We start from the raw sequence: 20,350 nt of genomic DNA, 5'->3' as shown, positions 1-20,350 counted from the left end.
GCCTCCTCTGGTCGGTCGGGGGGCCAGTTCGGGGTTGAGGGGAAACTGGGAGGAGTAGCATGATCCTCCCACGCGCTACGTCCTCCTGGCGAAACTCCTCACTGTCAGGTGAAAAGAAACGGCTGGCGACTCCACATGTATTGGAGGAGGCATGTGGTAGAGGGGGTGGAGCAGCGACCGGGACGACTCGGAAGAGTGGGGTAATTGGCCGGATACAATTGGGGGGGGGGGGGGGTTATGTAATGACAAAATAAAGTGGCGGTCCTTCTTTTCAAACCCTAGCAGTGGTCGCTAACCCTGCTCCTGGAGGGCTACCGTCCTGTCGGTTTTCACCCCAACCCAAATTTAACACACCTGATTCAATTTATTCATTGAATCAAGGTCTTGTTAAGTAGGTAATTGGTAGAATCAGATGTATTAAGTTAGGGTTAGAGTGAAAACCGGAAAGACGATAGCTCTCCAGGAGCAGGGCCGGAGACCCCTGCGACCAGTTTCATGAGTTTGCTGGTATCTATTTGTTAAAAACTAGTGCTGCACGATTAATCGCAATCGCGATGTCAGCCTGTGCAATTATACAACCGCAAAAGGCTGCGATTTAATTAAATAATAAAATGTGCGTGTGTGAATGGCTGTTTGTGCGCAATCTGCATATCTACGCCCATAATTAAGAACTGACCAATCACTGTTTAGGCAGTGACGCGTGTACTGTCTACGGTCACATGACTATCTGGTGCGTTGTGCGCAGACCAGAAAGAAAGGGGAAAATGGATACCGATGACACCGAGCGGGTTAACGCTGAAGAACTGGTGGGGGAAAAATGCGACCTCTTTTGTGGCGATATTTTGGATTCAAGCTCAGCGACATTGAGCAGAAAGAGGTATTGTGTAAAACATGCAAAATGAAAGTCGCTACATGTCGTGACAATACACATTTGTATTATTTGTATATGTATAACATTTTTTGTTATATCGCAATCGCAATACTGTCCACAATAATCGCAATATGACTTTTTCCACCAAATCGTGCAGCACTATTAAAAGCCATGTAAGGGTTAAAAACATGCTAGGCTTGTTCTTGGTATTTTGTGATGTTGGCATAGCAGGGTAAACACACCTGCAGATAATATTAATAATTGCTCTGATTTTTCTTTTTTCTTCAGGTGTATCAGCACACCTATCAGCATTGACAGGCAGACAGACAGAGCCAGCAGTAACAATTGTCAAGTATTGGCAATGCTGGTTCTTTGGCAAACCTAAATCAAAACCATTATACATCTTTTTGAAAACATGAAGCTGACAGTAGACTCACGTGTATCTTAATATGTTCAGTTTAAAAAAAAGTCACCAATTTCCTGTTAACTTAAAATGACTTTATTTTGAACTTACTCAAATACGTTTTCCTTGATAAATCTGCGCCGGTTTCTGGAAGGACAGCTGCCGCTATGGAGCTGCTTCTTGCTTTCAAGAGTTAAAATGTACTGGTGGTTGGGATGTGCTGTAAAAGGTTGTTCCAAATCAAATCGGATTTTGCTCCCATTGAAAACATTTTGGATAAGCATATAACAAGTTGATTATAGTGTGAGCTTCCCATTTTCGAAAAGATTTTTTTAAGGCTTACCCATTGGACCGTGTTAAACCAAGTGAAATTGTTAAGCAAAGTGGCAAGTTTCTTTATGACTGAAGTGACCATCCATCTATCAATCCATTATCCAAACCCCTTGTCCTGCTCTCAGGGGCTTGGGGATGCTGGAGTCTATTCCAGCAGTCATTGGGCAGTTAAGTTTTTATCTTTCGATTCTAAATGATACCCTACAATGTTTTCATTAAGGTTTAGGTTGAAGAATAGTGTACCTATCCTTTAAGCTGGCTAGTAGATCTGGAAAAGAAGATCCAAAGAAAGTTATTTGCACTGCCTTTGAAGGCTTAATAATTGTATTTTAACTTTGCCTGCAAGATGAAGTCTGTAGAATATGAGGTAGATGTTTATTTGCCATCGTGCTGATGACTAAGAATTGTGTTTCTGTTCTGTCAGTTGCAACCCAGTATCCAGGGGGGGAGCAGGGATTTTAAGTGTGGGGGTTCTAGGGGTGGTACATGAGCACCGCAACACCCCCCCCCCATCTTTGGCTCCCATTCCAGTCTCCACAACATGCCAAATCGAAATGAATGTCATGCGTTTCTACATTTTCTTCACCACAATATGCAAATAATATTGCGTTCAAAATGTACATTGTAGCACCACGCCCTTCTCCCCCAATTCTATAGTCACCAGCATTCAGATACCCTATTGTTAAGCAGCATTAGCTTTCTGTTTCCTTCCAAAGCAAAGTCATAGCAAGCCCATCTCACTGTAACTCCTTATGTGACTGTTTGACTTGAAAAGGGAGTCAAACTTCTTCTGCCTTTAACTGTTTTCTAATTTCCCTGTATCTTGCGTAACAAAAACAACAATGAGAATGTTGAACAGTGTCAAACTCATTGGATGTCACTAGCAAACTATCACTAACGCTAGCACATACTTTCAAGCTAGCCAAAATGGATCTGCTACTTAGCTTACTAATTAGCAGCTTGCTGAGACAAGAGACATTGTAAACCAAGAGTGCAAGACATGTCCCCCAAAGAGGGGTGTATTATGATTTTAACTTGCTTTCTGCCTAAATAATGTCAGCTACCATTAGCTTGCATTACGTTTGTTTTCCACCTGGCTTGTATTTGGAATGATTGAGCTAGAACAACAACTAGGATAGCCTATCTAAATTTATGTTCAGTGACTAGTGTTAGCTGGCGCATCACATAACAAAACAAAGTTACAAAAGAAAACTTCACATTACTAACTAGTTAAATACCCCTGATCTATTATTCCCTAATCTGTTATCAATGCCAGTGGCGAGTGACAAAAGCTGCGTTTTCTGAACGCACGCACGTAAATTTACCATACTGAACTGTTTTCTCTCCCCTGGCCTGGTGGGTTGGTCAAATGGCTGTGATGGGCTGGATGGCCGTTCATTTGTTTTCATGTATTGGAAACTGTTGTTTCGTTTCATTAATGACTATCCCAGAAAAAAGTACACCTCATGCAGGGCACTGATTTATTTTGATGTGGAAAAGACTGAATGTAATGTTTGGTAAACATTTAGCCCTGTAGTGCTGTTAAGATGGCTGAGCTCTTGCTATGACACATGTTCAGAGCTCATGGTACACTGTGACTCTAGAGATTCTCTTAAAATCGTGGTCTCATTCAGCTTTACATCTTAGTGACGTTTTGCAGGGTGGATGTCACGCTGCCTTTTTTGAGACTGACCCTGGAAGTCTTTTCTACTAAATAGGCAGAGTGACGGAGAGCATACTACCAAAACATGTCAGGAGGTCCAGCCCAAGAGCAGAATTAATGTTTCCTATGCTCACGAAGTTGATGATGCGTAATCATCTCCCTGAAACAGAGAAGGCAGGCAATATTTCCATGAATATCCGTTGTGGATTTTCATGTTTTCAGTGTGAGGAACATTAGTAATGAGCAAAATGTGTGATGCAAATCTGTTGCTGGTCATTAAAGAAAGTTGAGTCTGACTGCAGGTATCCCCACCCTTATAAACAATACAGGGGCATAAAGACCGAAACCAACGATCCCTTTCATATGCAAATATAGTTACGCTGGCCATGTGCGCTATTCACAGACGATTGGGGAATAGTTGCAATCACAGCACTGTAAGATGGTGACAGATGTACTATGTACTCTTAGCCCCCCCACCCCGTTCAGTGATAAGAATACATGTGTCACCGTTTTACAATGCTGTGATTGCAAACATTCCCCAATCCTCTGAGTAGTACAAATGGCCATTGTAGCTCTAGTTTATTGTCACGCTATTTGCATATGAAACGGATCGTTGGTTTCGGTCTTTATGCCCCTGTATTGTTTATAAGGGTGGGGATACCTGCAGTCAGTTTAGACTTAAGAGGTCACTTAGATGAGTGATGAAACGTTTCTGTCAATAAACGTTGTGTCCAGGTGAACTGACTCAAAGTTGATTTTACCTGGATCATTGCGCATGCATAAAGACATGTTGCTGGTCATGTTCATTACAAAATTGCCCATTTCCGCTGCTTCTAAACTTTACCCAGAGGTCATGACCTTAAGTATATTTTTGATGTAAAGCCTTCTGTTAAATTACTAAATTGTGATTCAGCTATTACCGCATTAAGCATAAATGTGCGTTACTTCACATAGCAGAAAACGGCGAGGTAGACTGGCAGCAATACATCCACCCACCACGCAGAGATGTCGAAGTATTCTGCACCCATAAATACAGACCGTCTTCACGCGGAAGACATTTTCTTTTATCGATATAGGAAAAAAATCAGAATCATGTTTATTGGTTATGCAGGTTTGCACTACATGTAATTTGACTCCGGTTTCTTGGCTCTCTTGTGTACTTGACATAGAATAACACAACGATCTTCAGATGTCCTCGACTGCTGGTATAAAAATCTTTCTCGATGATATTCCTTTTAAATCCCCCATGCGTTCCCTGAATTAAATCAAATGAAAAAAGAAGTTTGGTGGGGGTCGTCCTTCTATTGTGAACCACGAAGCGAGGCGCTTCGCACATGCGCCTTGCACAGTCACATTTGGCCTCGAGGGGGGCGTCGTGAAAGCGGAATGCCCCTGTCGACGTCACTCTGCAGTACGTAAACAAAGCAAGATCCCGCCCTTTCCCGGTCGCCATCTTCTCGCCAGACTGCACAAAAAGGTGCGGAAGGATCGCCAAACCAAATATATCTGGTTCACTTCGCAGTGGTTTTATTCCCCCCCTCCCTCACACAATGAGTGACTTTGAGGACGGACCTTACGAGGGACGGGTAAATACCCATTTTAAAGCTGTCAAATCTTTCCCTTTTCTCTTTCACTGCATCGTCCTGCTGCTAACGAGCGAAATGCTGCAGGGGAATGAGTAGCGTTAGCTAGCCTGAGTTGCAATGTATTTTTTTTAACCTTAAACTTGCTGCAATCAGCAAATATGCCTTGAATATTTGATAACTTCGACCACGGTGTCCAAAGCACGCTGTGGGACTTAAAATAGAATTTTTCATGCTGCTACAACAACCATTATACTCCACAGCGACCATGCTGGTGTTAGTTTTGCTGTCTGGTCAATGCTCAGCTAGGAACTCGAGTGATTTATTTTGCATCTCACGTTAAAGCTGAAGCTGCTATGTAGTAATAACTGAACATGTCGGGTAGTTAAAACTGGTTTTCTCTCTTGCCTCTTCTGAAATTGTAATTGCTGTTAGCATCACTATAATTGTACTGCATTTAGTGTCAAGTCGTTTATTTTTTCACTTAAGATCTTTACTTTTCAATAAGCCCATGACCTTAATTTTATTGAATGTTCTTTTTTTCATTAAGGTTATTGATCGTGAAGGATTTGAAGAGTTTTATCCAAGAATGTGGAAGAAAATATTCAAGATAAAAGAAGGCTAATGAAAAATGAAAACATTTACAGAGCAGAACATAAGCGGAAAGGGAGGAAAATGTGGCGGAAACTTGCAGAGTAATGGCTAAAAATGAAACTGATATGAATTTGGGGGATGGAGGGAGAAACAGACCTGGCGTCAGAAAATAAGAAAACTGAAAAAAAGAAGAATGAAGAACAATAGAAATCCTGAGAGAAGGCTGTAGCGTATAAAGAATCTGGAAGAATGAATGTGTCTCTAGGTTAAGTAAATAAACCATTTATGTTCAAAATATCTGTTCTTTACCTGCTCTCTAATGGAAATGCATGTTAACATTAGTATTCCCTTATGGCCCAGGTGGGCAAAGAAGTCAATACACCAAAGCTGTAATTTTACATTGTGCCATGGTGTTAACAATGACTGTAATCCATATTTATTAATTAAAATGAATAATTTTACTAACCTCTTTTCTTTGCAGTATATAGATTGTACACTGGAAAATGTGAGTGGGTGTGTGCAACATACTCATATGCTTGACTTTGCATGTATGTGGCAGTATGGGTGGGGTTTTTTTCTTTTGTTTGTTTCGTTTGTTTGTTTTTGTCTATAAGAGTGTTGTTGATGCACTCCTTGATAACAGGAGTCCCGCTCCCCTTCTAAATCGGACCGTGGGAGTCCAGCTCGGGTCAAGTCGGAGAGTAGGTCTGGCTCCCTGAGTCCATCCCAGGCCTCCAAACGCTCTGAGTCCAGATCCCATTCTCGTTCTAAATCCAGGTACGCTTTGGCAGTCTGCTATTTTCTTACTCACTGACGTCCGCCGAGCAAACCATGTAACGGATGTGCCATCCTGTTTTTTAAAAGGTGTGTTATTCTGTTCAACCAACCATTTCTTCTTCTTTGGTCTCTGCCTCTGCTTCTATCTCTTGGGTTCCGAACCATCCGCCTCCTTCTGTTCCTGTTCCTCGTCACTTTGCAGGTCACACTCTCGGCGGCACTCCAACCACCGCTACAGCCGCTCTCGCTCCCGCTCTCACCGTAGGAAGTCCCACTCCCGCTCCTACAGCCCTGACTACCGCCGGCGGAGAAGCCAAAGTACGTCTCCAATGTCCAACCGCCGCCGTCACACTGGCAGCAGGGTGAGTGTGGTGAGTTAGGATGGAGTGAAGTCACCGTAGATAGGTGGATCGAGGGGCATTTTGTGTCTTTTGTTCTTTTTTTATGTTTTTTTTTTCTTTTAGGTTTTGCAATACATGCAACAAACCTCTTTGGCACATGTTAATGAGAGAGAGGCATGCATAGGAAATTCTGCATGATTTGCATTAAATGAAATTCATGCACAGGGGAAATAAGTTAAGTTTTTAACTCGGGTGCAAACGACTTTGAATTTTACTCATAAGGAAGCAATTTTTCAGATGATTCTGACTGAAGCTTTGGTGAAACGGTTTGATGTATCATTTAATAACCCCTTTAATTAACCCCCCCTTTCTTCATTACATTAATAGAGCCGTGACTTCAGAAAAGAAACAAACAGTCATGGCAGTGGTGCTGATACTAGGGTATGTGGACTTTCTTACTTATTGGACAAAAGAGAAATGCATTGTTTATTATACAGAACATGTGACCGCCCCTCTCTTGTGAGGAATTTTGAAAATGGCAAGACCGTGTGATACAGGATTTGTGTGGAAATGTTCAAAAGCAAATGATGAGCACATGGGATATTTTTGTAAAGTTGATATAGCCTTTCTGAGTAACATGTTTTTGAAAATATGTCAAATGGGGTTATTAAAAACTATCATGAAGTGAAGTTCACATCCTGAGCACGGACTGGTAACCCTGTGGGCAGAACGGAGGGGTGATGGTATACCCTTAGGGGCTAAAATGTTTGTCTCACGTTTCTTCACTGCCAGGTATATAGAATTGCTTAAAAAGTTGCATGAGGTGCTTAAATGATCAAACGAATTAAATGTCTAGTCTTAATAGGGGACTTGGCTATCATTTGAATACACTGTTAAAGCCATAGAGGGGCTATTTTCACTAAGGAATATTAATTGTGCCCCGTGTCTTACGGCAGCACTCGAGCCGCATGCATGCAATGGATCAAAGCAATAAAGCAAATTGCAGCTTATTAAGCCGTTGCTCTTTAAAGTCGTTCAGCTTCACCCGACACTGCCTTGCTCCACCTTCCTGTTTCCCACTCCTTCCAGGTCGAACTAAAGGTGCTCTTAGCTTTTCTGTTTGCTGTCTGGTACGGCATTATTTTTCAAGCTCTGAGTATGAGAACACACTAACGTCTTGACGTTGTTCCCAAAGTATTAAACTTTGGTTAAGCATTTATTTAGAATGTAAAGTTTTTTTTTTTGTTTTTTTTTTTGGGCAGGTGTCAAAAATATGTTTTCCCACAAATCCAGCTAGTTTGGTTTGCGTGATTATTTTACTGAATAATTATGATTTTGCCATTGAATACATATATATTCATGCGTGTTGTCCCACTCCGAGCACGTGTATAGAAATGTAATGTAACTTAAATTAGTTTTCCCACCATCTCCTGTATAAAAATCAAACAAACTTCCCTACTGGGTACAGCCCAGAGACATGGTGTCTTGGGTATCATAACATCATTAATGGCCAACTTTTGACAATAGAAATTCCCATTTCACATCCTACCTTCCATTATTCATTTTTTTCCCTAACACCCCGTTCTTTTTCTTAGCTGATGTTGGGGATAAGCCACCCTGTTGTCTTTGTTCCCAATGTCTCAAACAAATAAAACAATGCTGTGCATGTATTCATAATGGCATGCAATTCCTTGCTGGCTAAGTGGGGTTGTGGTGTTTGAGGCCAGCCACACTGGAGTCTAACCAATATTTTTGCTTTTCTAGGCAAATCCCGACCCCAGCACCTGCCTAGGGGTGTTTGGCCTGAGCCTGTACACTACAGAGCGCGATTTGAAAGAGGTCTTCTCTCGCTACGGCCCTCTGGCTGGGGTCAATGTGGTCTACGACCAGCGTACCGGTCGCTCCCGTGGCTTTGCATTTGTTTATTTTGAGAGGATTGACGATTCCAAAGAGGTATGGCTTAAACTTGGTTAGTGTCATCATTACATTATTTGAGGTATGGTTTAGGCCAGTAGTTTTCAATCTGGTCCTCAGTTACCATTGTGCTGCTGGTCTTCATTTCTGCCAGTTATTTGAAGGGAAGTTTTGCCAATTTTCAGCCTTACTTCCATTTATTAATCCTAGTGGGGGAATCTCTGTAATGTACACAATATTTGCCAGTGTTGTCTGTATTTCTGTAGCCCTCATAGCAAACTGGCTTACTTCCACTAGTCGTGTTTCCATAACTAAGTCGTTTTGAAGTATCTCATTAGAAAAGGTTTAAAAAGTCGAAAAAAACTTACATTTTCCACAAGTTTTCCACAAGTGGAGGTGGTTTTTGCCTTTTTTGAAAAAGTTAATGCGCTAAATGGGATATGGAAACACCTTTGCCGAATAAGTTCTGATGTAGCAAACGTTTAACTCACATGACTGATGAGCTGTTTCCACTGTCAGCATCTTCCCAGATATTCTCATAAAGTGCATTTCTTTGTCTTCATCTCTGGACAGCATGAAACATTGCCAATAACTGCTGACATGAAAGAATAATTACAACTTTCCCAATTGAAACAAATTCCAGAAGACCTCCATTTTCTCTCGTAGATTGCCAAGGCGACTTGTTTTGGTTCTGTGTCGCAACCTCTACTTCTACTCTGTTTATTACAGCTGTGCATAATGTAGCCTACACTGCCAACTTCTAACGAAACAACACCTTGTGTAGCCTAGTTTATTCGCTCCAAACCAGTTGATGGAAACACATTTTTGTTTTTTTGGGGGGGGGGTTCCCTTTTGTGACATTTCAAAACGTTGCTTAAAATTCACTCGACAATTTATGGAAACACAACTATTGACATCTGTTGATGGTGGAAGAACTACAAGGTTGCTCAAGGCTGAGATGTTCATTCTCTAATCTCAGCCACTTAGAAATTCTCATGCAATGCATACTGTTACATGTAAGCAATGTAAAACAACTGTCAAATGCGTGTTGTGTTAAAATGAATTGCACCGAAGTGGCTCCAGTATTTAAAAGACTAGATTGACCACCAGCACTTATTTGCTGTGAAATTTTCCTTTTTTAATTACATTCACCTGTTCCAGGTCTAAAAGCTCCCTTATTGGAGGTGGGAAAAACTACCTGTTAGAATAGAAAACCAGCATACAGGTGTGTCTCGAAGACTTGATTTGAGACTGGTTAAGCTAAGCAAAAAATATTGAATTTTCTCAAGTATATCTTAATATGGTTCTGCTAATGGTGGCTTTACAAGTTTCCTTTCATTTTATGGACATAAGCAACTTCACATGTGTGTTACGTGTCATTCATATCATAATTGTAGATCATACAGGTTTTCAGCTGTGTGGTTACCGAAGCAGTCCACTAGGTGTCAGCAGTCTTACATATTACATCCCATATGCCTTTTTCGCCGTGTTGCTTTTGGTCATGTTGGTCAGTCTGCAGTTTACAACTCCTTATCAGAATGTAAGAGATTTGATAGCGGCTTTGTCTTTTCCACCCTCTTCTGTTCCCCAGGCAATGGAGAGAGCCAATGGCATGGAGCTAGACGGGAGGCGCATCAGAGTGGATTATTCCATTACAAAGCGACCCCACACCCCCACACCAGGAATCTACATGGGTCGACCAACACAGTAAGGACAGATAATGTTCCTTTTTGGTTCCTTTTTTTTTTTTTTTGCATCTTGGTTCCTTTTTTCTTCTTTTTTTTTTTCTTTTTCGCCCAAGCATGCAAGTATTTCCAAGTGAAGTATAAATGCACTTGGGAGAGAAGGACACATGCTTTTTGGGTTGGAGAGCAGTCTGGTCATACTGTGACACTTACCTTGAATGTCTTAGGAAAAGATATGACATAACAAATGTAAGCCTTCACTGTTTGTTAGCCTGTTAATCAAAGAAAGTTAAATCCGTTCAATTTGAATCAGGAATCAGTGAACAGGGAGTCAAAGAGGCCATCTATGTGAAGAGGGAACGACCATCCCTGAACCGAGGGGGGAGGGGTACATCTGTCGCCATCTTACAATGCTGTGATTGCATACATTCCCAAATCATTGGGTGGCGCAGTGGTCAGTGTTATTGCCTTACAGCAAGAATTAAATTCAATTTATTGTCATTAAAAACAATGTGCAGGCACATGTTAAAAATGAAATGAGCGAAGAAGAAGGTCCTGGGTTCGAACCCTGGGGTTGTCGAACCTTGGGAGTCATCCCAGGGTGTTCTCTGTGTGGAGTTTCCATGTTTTCCCCGTGTCTGCGGTGTGTTTTCTCCGGGTGCTCCGGTTTCCCCTGCTATCAAAAAGACATGCTTGTTAGGGTTAATACAGGCATGGCAAGATGAACTGGAGTTGGTCCTCATGTGCTGCACAGCAGCTGCCCACTGTTCCTAGCTACACAGCTAGGATGGGTGAAATGAGAGGAATTTCCCAACGGAGATCAATAAAGTATCTCAGAATCCAAAAAAAAATCTGAATAGCACACATGGCCATTGAAACTCTAGTTAATAGTCACACCTATTTGCATATGAAACTGAGTTGATTTCGGTCATTATGCAACTGTATTGTTTATAAGGGTGAGGATACCTGCAGTCAGTTTAGACTGAAGATGTCACTTAGATGAGTGATGAAACATTTCTGTCAATAAACATTGTGTCCAGATGAACTAATTCAACTTTCTTTGATCTTAGGAAAAGCGTTTTTGCGAAATAAGATAATTTGTGTTTACTTTGACACAGCCCTCTGTCAGTTGTATGGATACTTGGAAGTCATGTAATGTTTATTCTCTCTTTTTCAGCAACGGTGGTGGTGGTGGTGGAGGTGGTGGTGGTGGCGGCAGCAGCAGTGGAGGCAGGAGAGGCAGAGACTCGTATTATGACCGTGGCTGCGACCGCGGTTACGACAGATACGATGAGTACGACTACAGGTACAGGTGAGTAAGTTACCTGAGACCCAAATGGTGAGCTGCAATGACAGCAAATGTAAGCCTTAACTGTTTGTTAGCATAACCTGTTAATCAAAGACAGTTGAATCAGGAATCAGTGAACGGGGAGTCAAAGAGGCTATCTATGTGAAGAGGTAACGACCATCCCTGAACCGGGGGGGGTGGGGGGTGGCTAAGAGTACACATGTCGCCCTCTTACAATGGTGTTATTGCAACTATTCCCCCATCCTCCGTGAATAGTCCACATAGCCATTGTAACTCTAGTTAATGCTTACTGCAATTTGCAAATGGAACCAATCGTTGTTTTCGGTTGTTATGCAACTGTATTGTTTATAAGGGTGGGGATACCTGCAGTCAGTTGAGACTGAAGAAGTCACTTAGATGAGTGATGAAACATTTCTCTCTATAAACGTTGTGTCCAGATGAACTGATTCAACTTACTTGGATTTTCTTACCTGGATTATTGAGCATGCATAAAGATGTTAACCTGTTAAGTTAGGGGTAGCATTCGTTTTTCTTTTGTCTCTGCAGTCGCAGACGCTCTCCATCCCCCTACTACAGTCGATACAGGTCTCGCTCACGGTCCCGCTCCTACAGTCCACGTAAGTACAGAGACACACACACACACAACTAGGCGGTCTACATTCATATCATTTACTTAAAATTTTGAATTAGGCTACCCTTTTATTATGCCTGTCCAAACAAACGGAGATATTTTTCTCGCTGCTCAGAGTGAAATGGCATAATTAAAATGCTGTCATGAGTTCTCCTGGTACTAATGTGACCTCGATTTTGTTCTTTCCAGGACGATATTAAGCTGCTTCTTTCAACACTTGGACTCCGATGATTCGTCACTGCTGTCGGACTCATCAGCATTTGTTTTGAGGGGCAATTTTGAGGCATTTTTAAGATGGCTCAAATCTACATTAATAAGTCAGAACTCTCTAACGTTTGAGGTCGTCTTTTGTTTACATGCTTTTGGTGTGTTAAAATCTTTTCCCAAGCATCCATTTTCAGTGTGGGCAAAGCACAGAACAACCAATGGTGACGTTGGGCATTTTCTTTTTTGTTTTGTTTTGGGGTTTTTTTAGTTTCCCAAGGCCCAAACCCTCGTTCCATCAATCTTTCTTCCTTTTGCATAAGCAATGATTTATATTTAGGGATAATGGTAATATTTTTTTCGACCTATTCTGTTAACCTCTGATAAAATTTGTTATAAGGAAGAAAGAAATCATGTACAGGGTTTGTTATTTTATTTTTCAGGAAATTGATCTAAAGGATTGGCGGTATTTACAGCTGTCGTTGTGCAAGGAAATGGAAGAAAAAAAAAACCCCACATTTTTAAAAATGTAATTAAAGGTATTTGTTACCAGCTGAACTGATCAACGTATCTAGATCAAGGCTGTAACATGAAGTCTAATTTAAAGATCAACAGTTGGGTCCTTGTCCACATTGTAAGTCCATTTTTTTTTTTTCAGTTTAAGTCAACATTTGAGTACCTCTAGAGATTCTTATTTTCGTGTATTTTATGTTGCTTCTTTGTATTAAAAAAAGAAAAAGACAGCTCTAAAATGTTTTAAGGTGGTTTCTGATTCGATGTGCATAAAAATGAATTTGGATTCTGTTTCATAGGTGCAAGTTAAGAAAGACGGCGTGGGAGAGGTGAGAGAATGCATTAGGAGTTTGGCAGAACGATGCTAGTGCCAATTCTGCCCAGAATATAAGTTAATGCCCACAAATTAAGATCCAGCTTCTTCTCGATCTTCTTTCACACCAGGACACACTTGCATTTGGTGTTTTGCGCTTATTATCGGGCCTTAGTCGCCGATTATGATACAGATCGAGTCTTACCCACAAGCACACACGATTGGATAAGTTTCATCCGTGAGGTCGAATATTCACAAAACGGACTGTGTTTCAAGCGCCTTTTGTTAAGTTGTGAACAGTTGATTTGGAGGCAGATCCTCATGCAAGCGTTGCAACCAGCGCCATGTTGTAAATGTGGAGGTTCACAATTAAGCTCACTCATAATGTAACGCCAAGGGTCGCATCTCAAATACTTTCAACAGCAACGTGCGAAAGTTTCAGGTGAATTAACTTTGAATGCTGCACCTCTGCTTCGACGCGGCATAATTGGTGAACTTGTTTAAACTTACCAAGTGTGTGTTTCACAAGTGGAAAGGAGCTAAGTGTGAAGGTGAACACGGCTTTGACGGAAATTTTGGAGTTTTCACCCCAAGGTTCAGTCGGTTGGCTGATGTGGATGTGATAAACCAGGGTGCAGTTTTCTATTTCAGTGAGATAAAGGTTGATGGGCTGGAATGCTTCCACCATGTTGAAGTCACACATCACAGGAGTAAGCCTGAAGAAATGAACTCTCTATCAGAGGACCTTAGCCCTAATAGTGAGGGGCTTCACTCAAACGGGGTTAATAATCACTACTGACGTATCATGGGGCCCCTTAGATTTACACATTCATTTACACTGGCTTGAAAGATAATTCCTTGGATCCTTGGTTAACCACTGGTTTGAAGGATACAAAGGTCAAAGTGTGGCTTCTCTCTCAATAAAGAACCTACAGTCACATAGTGGATGGTGACCCATGGACACATTTTGGTTGTGCACAGGTCCGAGCACTGATATGCAGTTTTGATAGCATTCGCTAAACATTTTGAGCATGATTTGTATCAAGAGCATTAAGTTGAACAAATTGCAAAACTTGGAAAATATAACTCCGGTTTACTGTCCTCTGGACCGATGTCAAGCCCACAACATTTTAGTGGTCTGTTACAGCTTCTTTTTATTATTATTATTATTACTGCAGAGCGCAGGTGCATGCATTGTTGAACACCTGAGTATTTAACATATGGAGTTGGTGCTTTGTTTTATACTCTGCTTTTTGAAACGGATTCCCACCAGCTAGACCACAGTGACTGGAGGTGTCAGGATGGTGGGTGGCAATGGCATGGCCCAGTAAAAAAAATCTATTAGGTGGATGGTTTTATTTTGTTGATAAGGCATCTTACGTCTTTCCGGTAGACTTGGGGCTCATTTCTCTAACGTTAAAAAAAGACATGTTTCGGACAGAGGAAGTCCAACATTAGCAGTGTAGGACATTACATCCTGGGAGGAAAAAAGATCCATGTCTTGTAACTCACATCAGCAAAAAAAAAGATGAAATGACCATGTGGCGCTATGGTGCTGATAGCATGTAAAAATGACCATTTCCACCCCCTCTTAGCATTCCCAAAACATTCAATATCAACCTGTGGCTCACAGCTTATCGATCAGCAATCGGAACAAGTCTGCGACCATAAACCATGGAGCAATGTTTGAAGGTGAACAAGCAGCAGTTTGCCTTTAGAAACGTACTGTCGGATGCTATGGAGTGCATGAAGACGGGCGGAAAATGTAGAAACACACCAAACACCTTGTGTGCTCACACCTGTGAGCCCTAGATGGAGAGGATGACTTTAGAGGGACCAAATTTAGCAAGTGTTTGCTGCAGTCACCCTGAGCTAATTACTTTGTTCATCAGTTACATGTTTCAGTGGCATATTGATTACTTTAAAAGCTCACATGACCCCTATATTAATTTACCAGCGGGCCCTTTTCACCATTCTACGCTGCCAATCAGATGACACTTTCTGAAACACACATAATTGAGAGCATCATGAAATATTCAGTCAGCTCTTGTACCTGAGAAAAAGTGAGCACTTGGAGGCATGCAAACATCACAAAGGAACAGCAAGAAGTCGAGAAATAAGTTTTCTTCTTGAGCCAGAGGTTTATTAAAGAAGTTAAATAGTTGGCCATATGTTACAACACAGAAATAAAAGTTTCAGTATCCATATGCAAGCTGTTTGAAATTCATAATGAGAGCACATGCCTGTTTGCACATCTCAGTATAGGCAGAGGAAAAAGATGATTGCTATGCGATGATACATCCGTTTACTGCATATTGATAAACCCTGTCTAAAACATGCATCAGGTAAACAGGAAAGATTTGCAATACTGTAATAAAACTAATTGTGCAAACCATTTACAATTTTTGCAACAGGTGCTTAACTCCAACACTGTTGTTTCAACTCATCAATCTTAACAATATGTCTTCAATGGAAAACGGCATTGTTAGCAATAACAATTACACGTCACCAATGAGAAATCTGCAGAGACTATATTCCACCTGTGGCAGAATGAACACCCATACTCCATACGCCATCCCAGACTCGGCACATCAGGCATTTCAGGTCTGAAATAAATATAACGTAATGTGAAATTAGAGGCATTTAAACTTCAGGCATAGCTAATCACGCCTTCTTTCTAGAAAACAATGCACCTCAGGAAAATATCCAAGGTATGCATTGACTTGGAGCTGTTAACACAAGACACATCCCCATAGAAAGTCACATTGTAACCAATCAAACATCACACCCAGGTGGGTCAACAATGAGATAACAGCAGCCAGCAGGAGACCACAGACGGCTCCAACATGGGGCTGGAGAAGATGGCCATTTAGGCCACGACTGCACAAATATCCATGTGACTCCAGTGTGCTGCAGTCCTCTTATTTAACCAGGCCTCTGCACTTCATCTGGATATGGTGCTAATATAACCAGATAAAATGCACAGTGCCAGGGATACCCAACAACAATCAACAGTTGTTAATGATAAAAAAATCAATATTCAGGCATCATTAATGAAGAAAAAACTAAATTCGCGTTTAAGACAACTTTTTTGTTGACATTGTGCATCAAATCCACCCCTATACGACGTACTTGCAATCAGTGTATTTCACAAGCGTCAGGCAGCGACTCGAGTTTGCACATAGATCAGCAATTAATACCGTTTTGTTTCAAAGAAAACAATTTCTCTCCTTCAAAGAATGTCTACATTTAAAACATTTCCCATGTTACAATTGGATTTAATTAGGCAAACAGTTGTTGTTTTTTGCAAATAAATGCATTTTTGAGTTTGCAATGAGAGTAGCCAGAAACAATAAAAAAAGGTATCATTAAAGTCTCATTTCCTCACGAGCCTTGCCCTTTTATGTGCAAGGTACACGAGTTGTCAATTCTGACAATTTACAAATGGTCATTTAGCACAACTTCATTAGGACAAATAAAGAAATAAATGCCCTTTGCTGTGTGTTTTCAGGGGCATAAAACCGCCATTTTCTAATGAGGTGAAGGGTGCCACCCCATAAGGAAACAAGGGGAAAAGATAAATCCTACTTTTTTTATTTATTTAGGAAACCTCTATGGTAGCCAGTATGAAACCAGAAGATACAAATATACACCGTTTGCATGTGTAAAACCTGTTATTACATCGGTAATTAACAGTGTTTCCACACGTTTTGGGCTTTTATATTAATCTCAACACTCGTCAATATGGCGTTCACGACAGTGTTTCCATACATTCTGGCCAAAGGCAGGCAGTCAGTGGTTTCCGTTGGAAATATAGTGGGGGTGGGGGGGAACAACGAGATAGACCATTCGTCCAACAACAAATACATACATTAATAAATAAATAATCCTCACCAGATGATTGAATCCATTGACGCGCGTGCAGCCCTAAAGGAAAACGAGACCTTGCGTTTTACGACGTAGCCATTCTATACCTTGGAGTGAGGCCAATGGCAGCCAAAAAGTTGGGCTATTTTAACACACAACCCTTCATCTCAAACAATGTTTCTTTCTCTGGAAAAATGTCCTCTCTGTGACTGTGTCAAATCGGATCGATTTTTTTTTTGGGTTGTTGCTGGATTGATCTGTTCATAAAAAGCGCAGAAATTAGCCCACTTAAAACATGAAGCCCAGTCTGAAACTTTATGTGAGTTTAACCTTATGGAATTTGGCCATACTGCAGTCGCGCGGATGGGGGCGGGGAGACTTTCTGTACATTCCACAGCGATACATTCACTCCTGCGCCTTGCATGGGGGCTGCACGCCGAGAGCCGCGGAGGAAGGAGGGCTGCATGCATGCATGCATTGTTTCATTTTAAAACGGATAACGCCGATGCTGATCCCGCATCGACTTATCTCCGTATGTATGGATTGATAATATAAATGTGTGAAAACGTGATAGCAAGTTCGCACATTAACTTTGGCGTATTAGCATTTCGTTATTTCCCGTGGTGCACAAGTCGTTTCGGTCGCATTAACCAAGATGTAAAAAATTGTCTACGCCTAACTAGGCCGATGGAAACGCGTTAGGCTGGAGTTAATTCCTCGCTGTATACGTATGTATGCCCAGAAATGAGGCAACCTGTGTGATCTAGCTCAGAGAAAATGCCTACTGCCAGGACACATATCTGCACCTTGGAGTTTAAATCGAATTACAGAACAAGGAAACAGCTTTTAAAAAAATAAACAGACTTAACGTGCATTTCATTGATTTAACTTTTTAATTCTTTGTCGAGTTACCATCAAACAGACAATAAGTAAACTCCATCAATTCACCCCAAAACCAAGAGACTAGTTATTTATATCCTGTGGTCGGCTGATGTTTTGTTAGATGGGTGAAGGGTGACGAGGACGCAAACTTGTAAAAATATGGAGAAATACACGTATGATTCGCGCGTTGATTCATATAGAACAGCAGCTCCCGGCAGCCAATGAATGGCCGCGTTGAGGCCAAGCCAGCCGGAGTAGTAGGGAACGAGTCTGGAGTGCTGTGATTGGCTGGCCTCTCCGACCAATGGCAGCGCACTCTGTGTTTGTTCAGCGGCGGAGGAGTAACCCATTGTGACGGCGATGGTCCCAGTCTGTGCCACTGGGAACAAGGCCTGCACAAAAACCAAGCTGCTATAGCCCTCCTTACATGAGCAGGCACACCTATTCATCTGCTCTAAGAAACGCAGACAGGGCAGGCTGCAATGTCAGCCACACACACATACACACACACAGACACACATACACATCTCGACTCCTGTTGCAATGGTGGGCTTGTTTTTAGCAGTGAAGGGGTACATATACGCTTTATGTTGTGCGCGGAAATATTTGAGATATGCCCTCATTCGTACACGCAAGATGCAGCCCACCATGAGAAAAGACAGATTTTGGTTGAAATAATATGCTGTCATGGTAACTGTTGCGTATATGTAGGTTAAACATATCCACCCATGCTTTTAATAGGCTGAACTTTCTTGAGCGTCAGGGGTGGATGTTAAATTGGAGATTTATATAAAATTAGATATATAATGTGAGCTATCATAGAAAATTGTTAATATACTAGCCTCGTCAATGAGGCTGTGAGGTGGGCTAAAGCAAGTGTAAATAAATAGGAACATAAAAATAGCCTACTTCCTCAGTTAGAGCTATACGGTTTTGCCAGGAGTACCCAGGAGTAAATGTGAGTAAATATAAAACAGTCCCCATTAAGATGATGAATTATAGCCTTCCTACTCTTCCTATTATGCAACACGTGCTCCAAACCCGGCTGGGAAGTGCAATAATGTACCTCGGTGGATTCTCTCGGCGTGAACCAACATGTAAAATTGACGTTGAAAATCTTGAACCAATCCTGGTTGAATATTTATTCGGCTGTATGCTGCCAACCGGGTTATATTTGATAATCTCTGAAAACCATCCAACTCAGTCGTAGGGTGACCTACGAGTAACCTGCCGGCCTTTAGCCGTGACTGCATGATCCCTCCATTATCGCACTGGTTGTTGTGAAACAAGCCCGTTTCGAACGTGTATTCCAGTTCTGGTTGTATGGAGTGTACGTTAAGTATTGACGCTAGGGGCACTTCTCTGTCTGAGACCCCTCCCTCTTTGCAGACCATGCACACATCCATGCCGGAGGTATGGGAGAGAAGATCCGCCATATGCAGTGAGCCGGCATGGCCAGCGCTTTTTACAAGTTACCAAATGAACTCAAAGTTGGTGTGGCACCAGATACGTCGCCCAACGACACATCTTCAACACTTCCTCTTCTTCTTTTTTTTTGCATGACCACGAACGTGCGGTTGGATTTTGAATTTGTGGATCGATCACAAGAAGGGAATGGCCCCAGTCTTGTTAGAGAAGATGGATGTCGTCATTTGGACAGTAGTAGCCTACGTGTCATTCCCATATTGACTGTGGGCCCAGGAAGCCACACAGGGCCCTCCCCGTTGCAGATTCCTCTAATGTTGGCTACTTGTCGAAATGCATACAATTTGACAATATAATGCAATATCATTAATGAATGGCCCCACCCCCTTCCTTCTGCTGTGACATCCGCGTAGCACTCCTACAACCACAGCCGCACTTCGCTTGCGTGCAAGCCCCCGCAATATCTCTGTCCCCCTGCTATGGGCGTGCGTGAGCGCTCCGCCGTTTTACTATTTCGCAGCCGACCAATGAGAGGCGAGGCTTTGCAGAGAAAGGCACACGAATGTGATTCTAGTAAAAGACACACTGGGTTCTCACGGAATCCCTCAACACACATCGCTCGCCAGGTTTTTTCCCCTACACCAATCCAGTCCTCCCCTCCTTTTTTCTGCACTCCCCTCTGCTGTCCCCACCCCAGATTCCCGTGCAATTTTCCCAATCCCAAAACACTTAATTGAGCAATTGGGATTCCTCACGTGTGGGGTTGATTTGTAGTTTGAACACGTGGCTCATTCAAAAAAAAAAACCGGAATTGCCGTGGATTTTTTTTTCTTTCGTCCGCTTTCTTCTTCTTGGCTTTACTCAGAAGCGGACGCGAGCTTCACCGTGTGTGACAGTTTCAGTCTCACTGCAACGGGGTTTGGAGGAAGACTGAAAGTAGTTTCTCCTCCATTTCAATAAAGCCCGCCATCATTGGAGATACGGGATTAAACAACTGAGAATTTATTTTTTTTTTCTTGCGCGATAGAGAGAGAAAGGGAGC

The 20,350-nt window shown here is 41.9% G+C and overlaps 1 protein-coding gene across 2 annotated transcripts; it reads left to right on the top strand.

Moving 5' to 3' along the window:
• Positions 1-447: 447 nt before the first annotated feature.
• tra2a (transformer 2 alpha homolog) lies at positions 448-13,054 on the top strand. Of its 2 annotated transcripts, none has more exons than XM_056298256.1 (9): positions 448-4,856; positions 6,091-6,224; positions 6,427-6,586; positions 6,953-7,006; positions 8,330-8,518; positions 10,071-10,186; positions 11,342-11,476; positions 11,994-12,090; positions 12,294-13,054. In XM_056298256.1, exons 1-9 carry the CDS (start codon positions 4,821-4,823, stop codon positions 12,333-12,335), a joined length of 963 nt encoding a protein of 320 aa, XP_056154231.1. In that variant the 5' UTR covers positions 448-4,820; the 3' UTR covers positions 12,336-13,054. The 2 variants fall into 2 exon arrangements, with proteins under 2 accessions (XP_056154231.1, XP_056154232.1); XM_056298257.1 differs by having other exon boundaries at positions 451-4,856; positions 12,020-12,090.
• The last annotated feature ends 7,296 nt before the right edge of the window (positions 13,055-20,350 follow it).

This window comes from Lampris incognitus, chromosome 18, assembly GCF_029633865.1.
Source record: "Lampris incognitus isolate fLamInc1 chromosome 18, fLamInc1.hap2, whole genome shotgun sequence".
NCBI lineage: Eukaryota > Metazoa > Chordata > Actinopteri > Lampriformes > Lampridae > Lampris > Lampris incognitus.
This window is presented reverse-complemented; position numbering and strand designations above follow the sequence as displayed.

What these genes read in the sequence shown, in the direction of transcription:
- tra2a (XM_056298256.1), top strand. Translation starts at nt 4,821, where the DNA reads ATGAGTGACTTTGAGGACGGACCTTACGAGGGACGG. An exon ending in GCAGTGGTGCTGATACTAGG is followed by an intron (nt 7,007 to 8,329) that starts GTATGTGGACTT and finishes TTGCTTTTCTAG; the next exon opens with GCAAATCCCGACCCCAGCAC. An exon ending in GAGTACGACTACAGGTACAG is followed by an intron (nt 11,477 to 11,993) that starts GTGAGTAAGTTA and finishes AGTTAGGGGTAG; the next exon opens with CATTCGTTTTTCTTTTGTCT.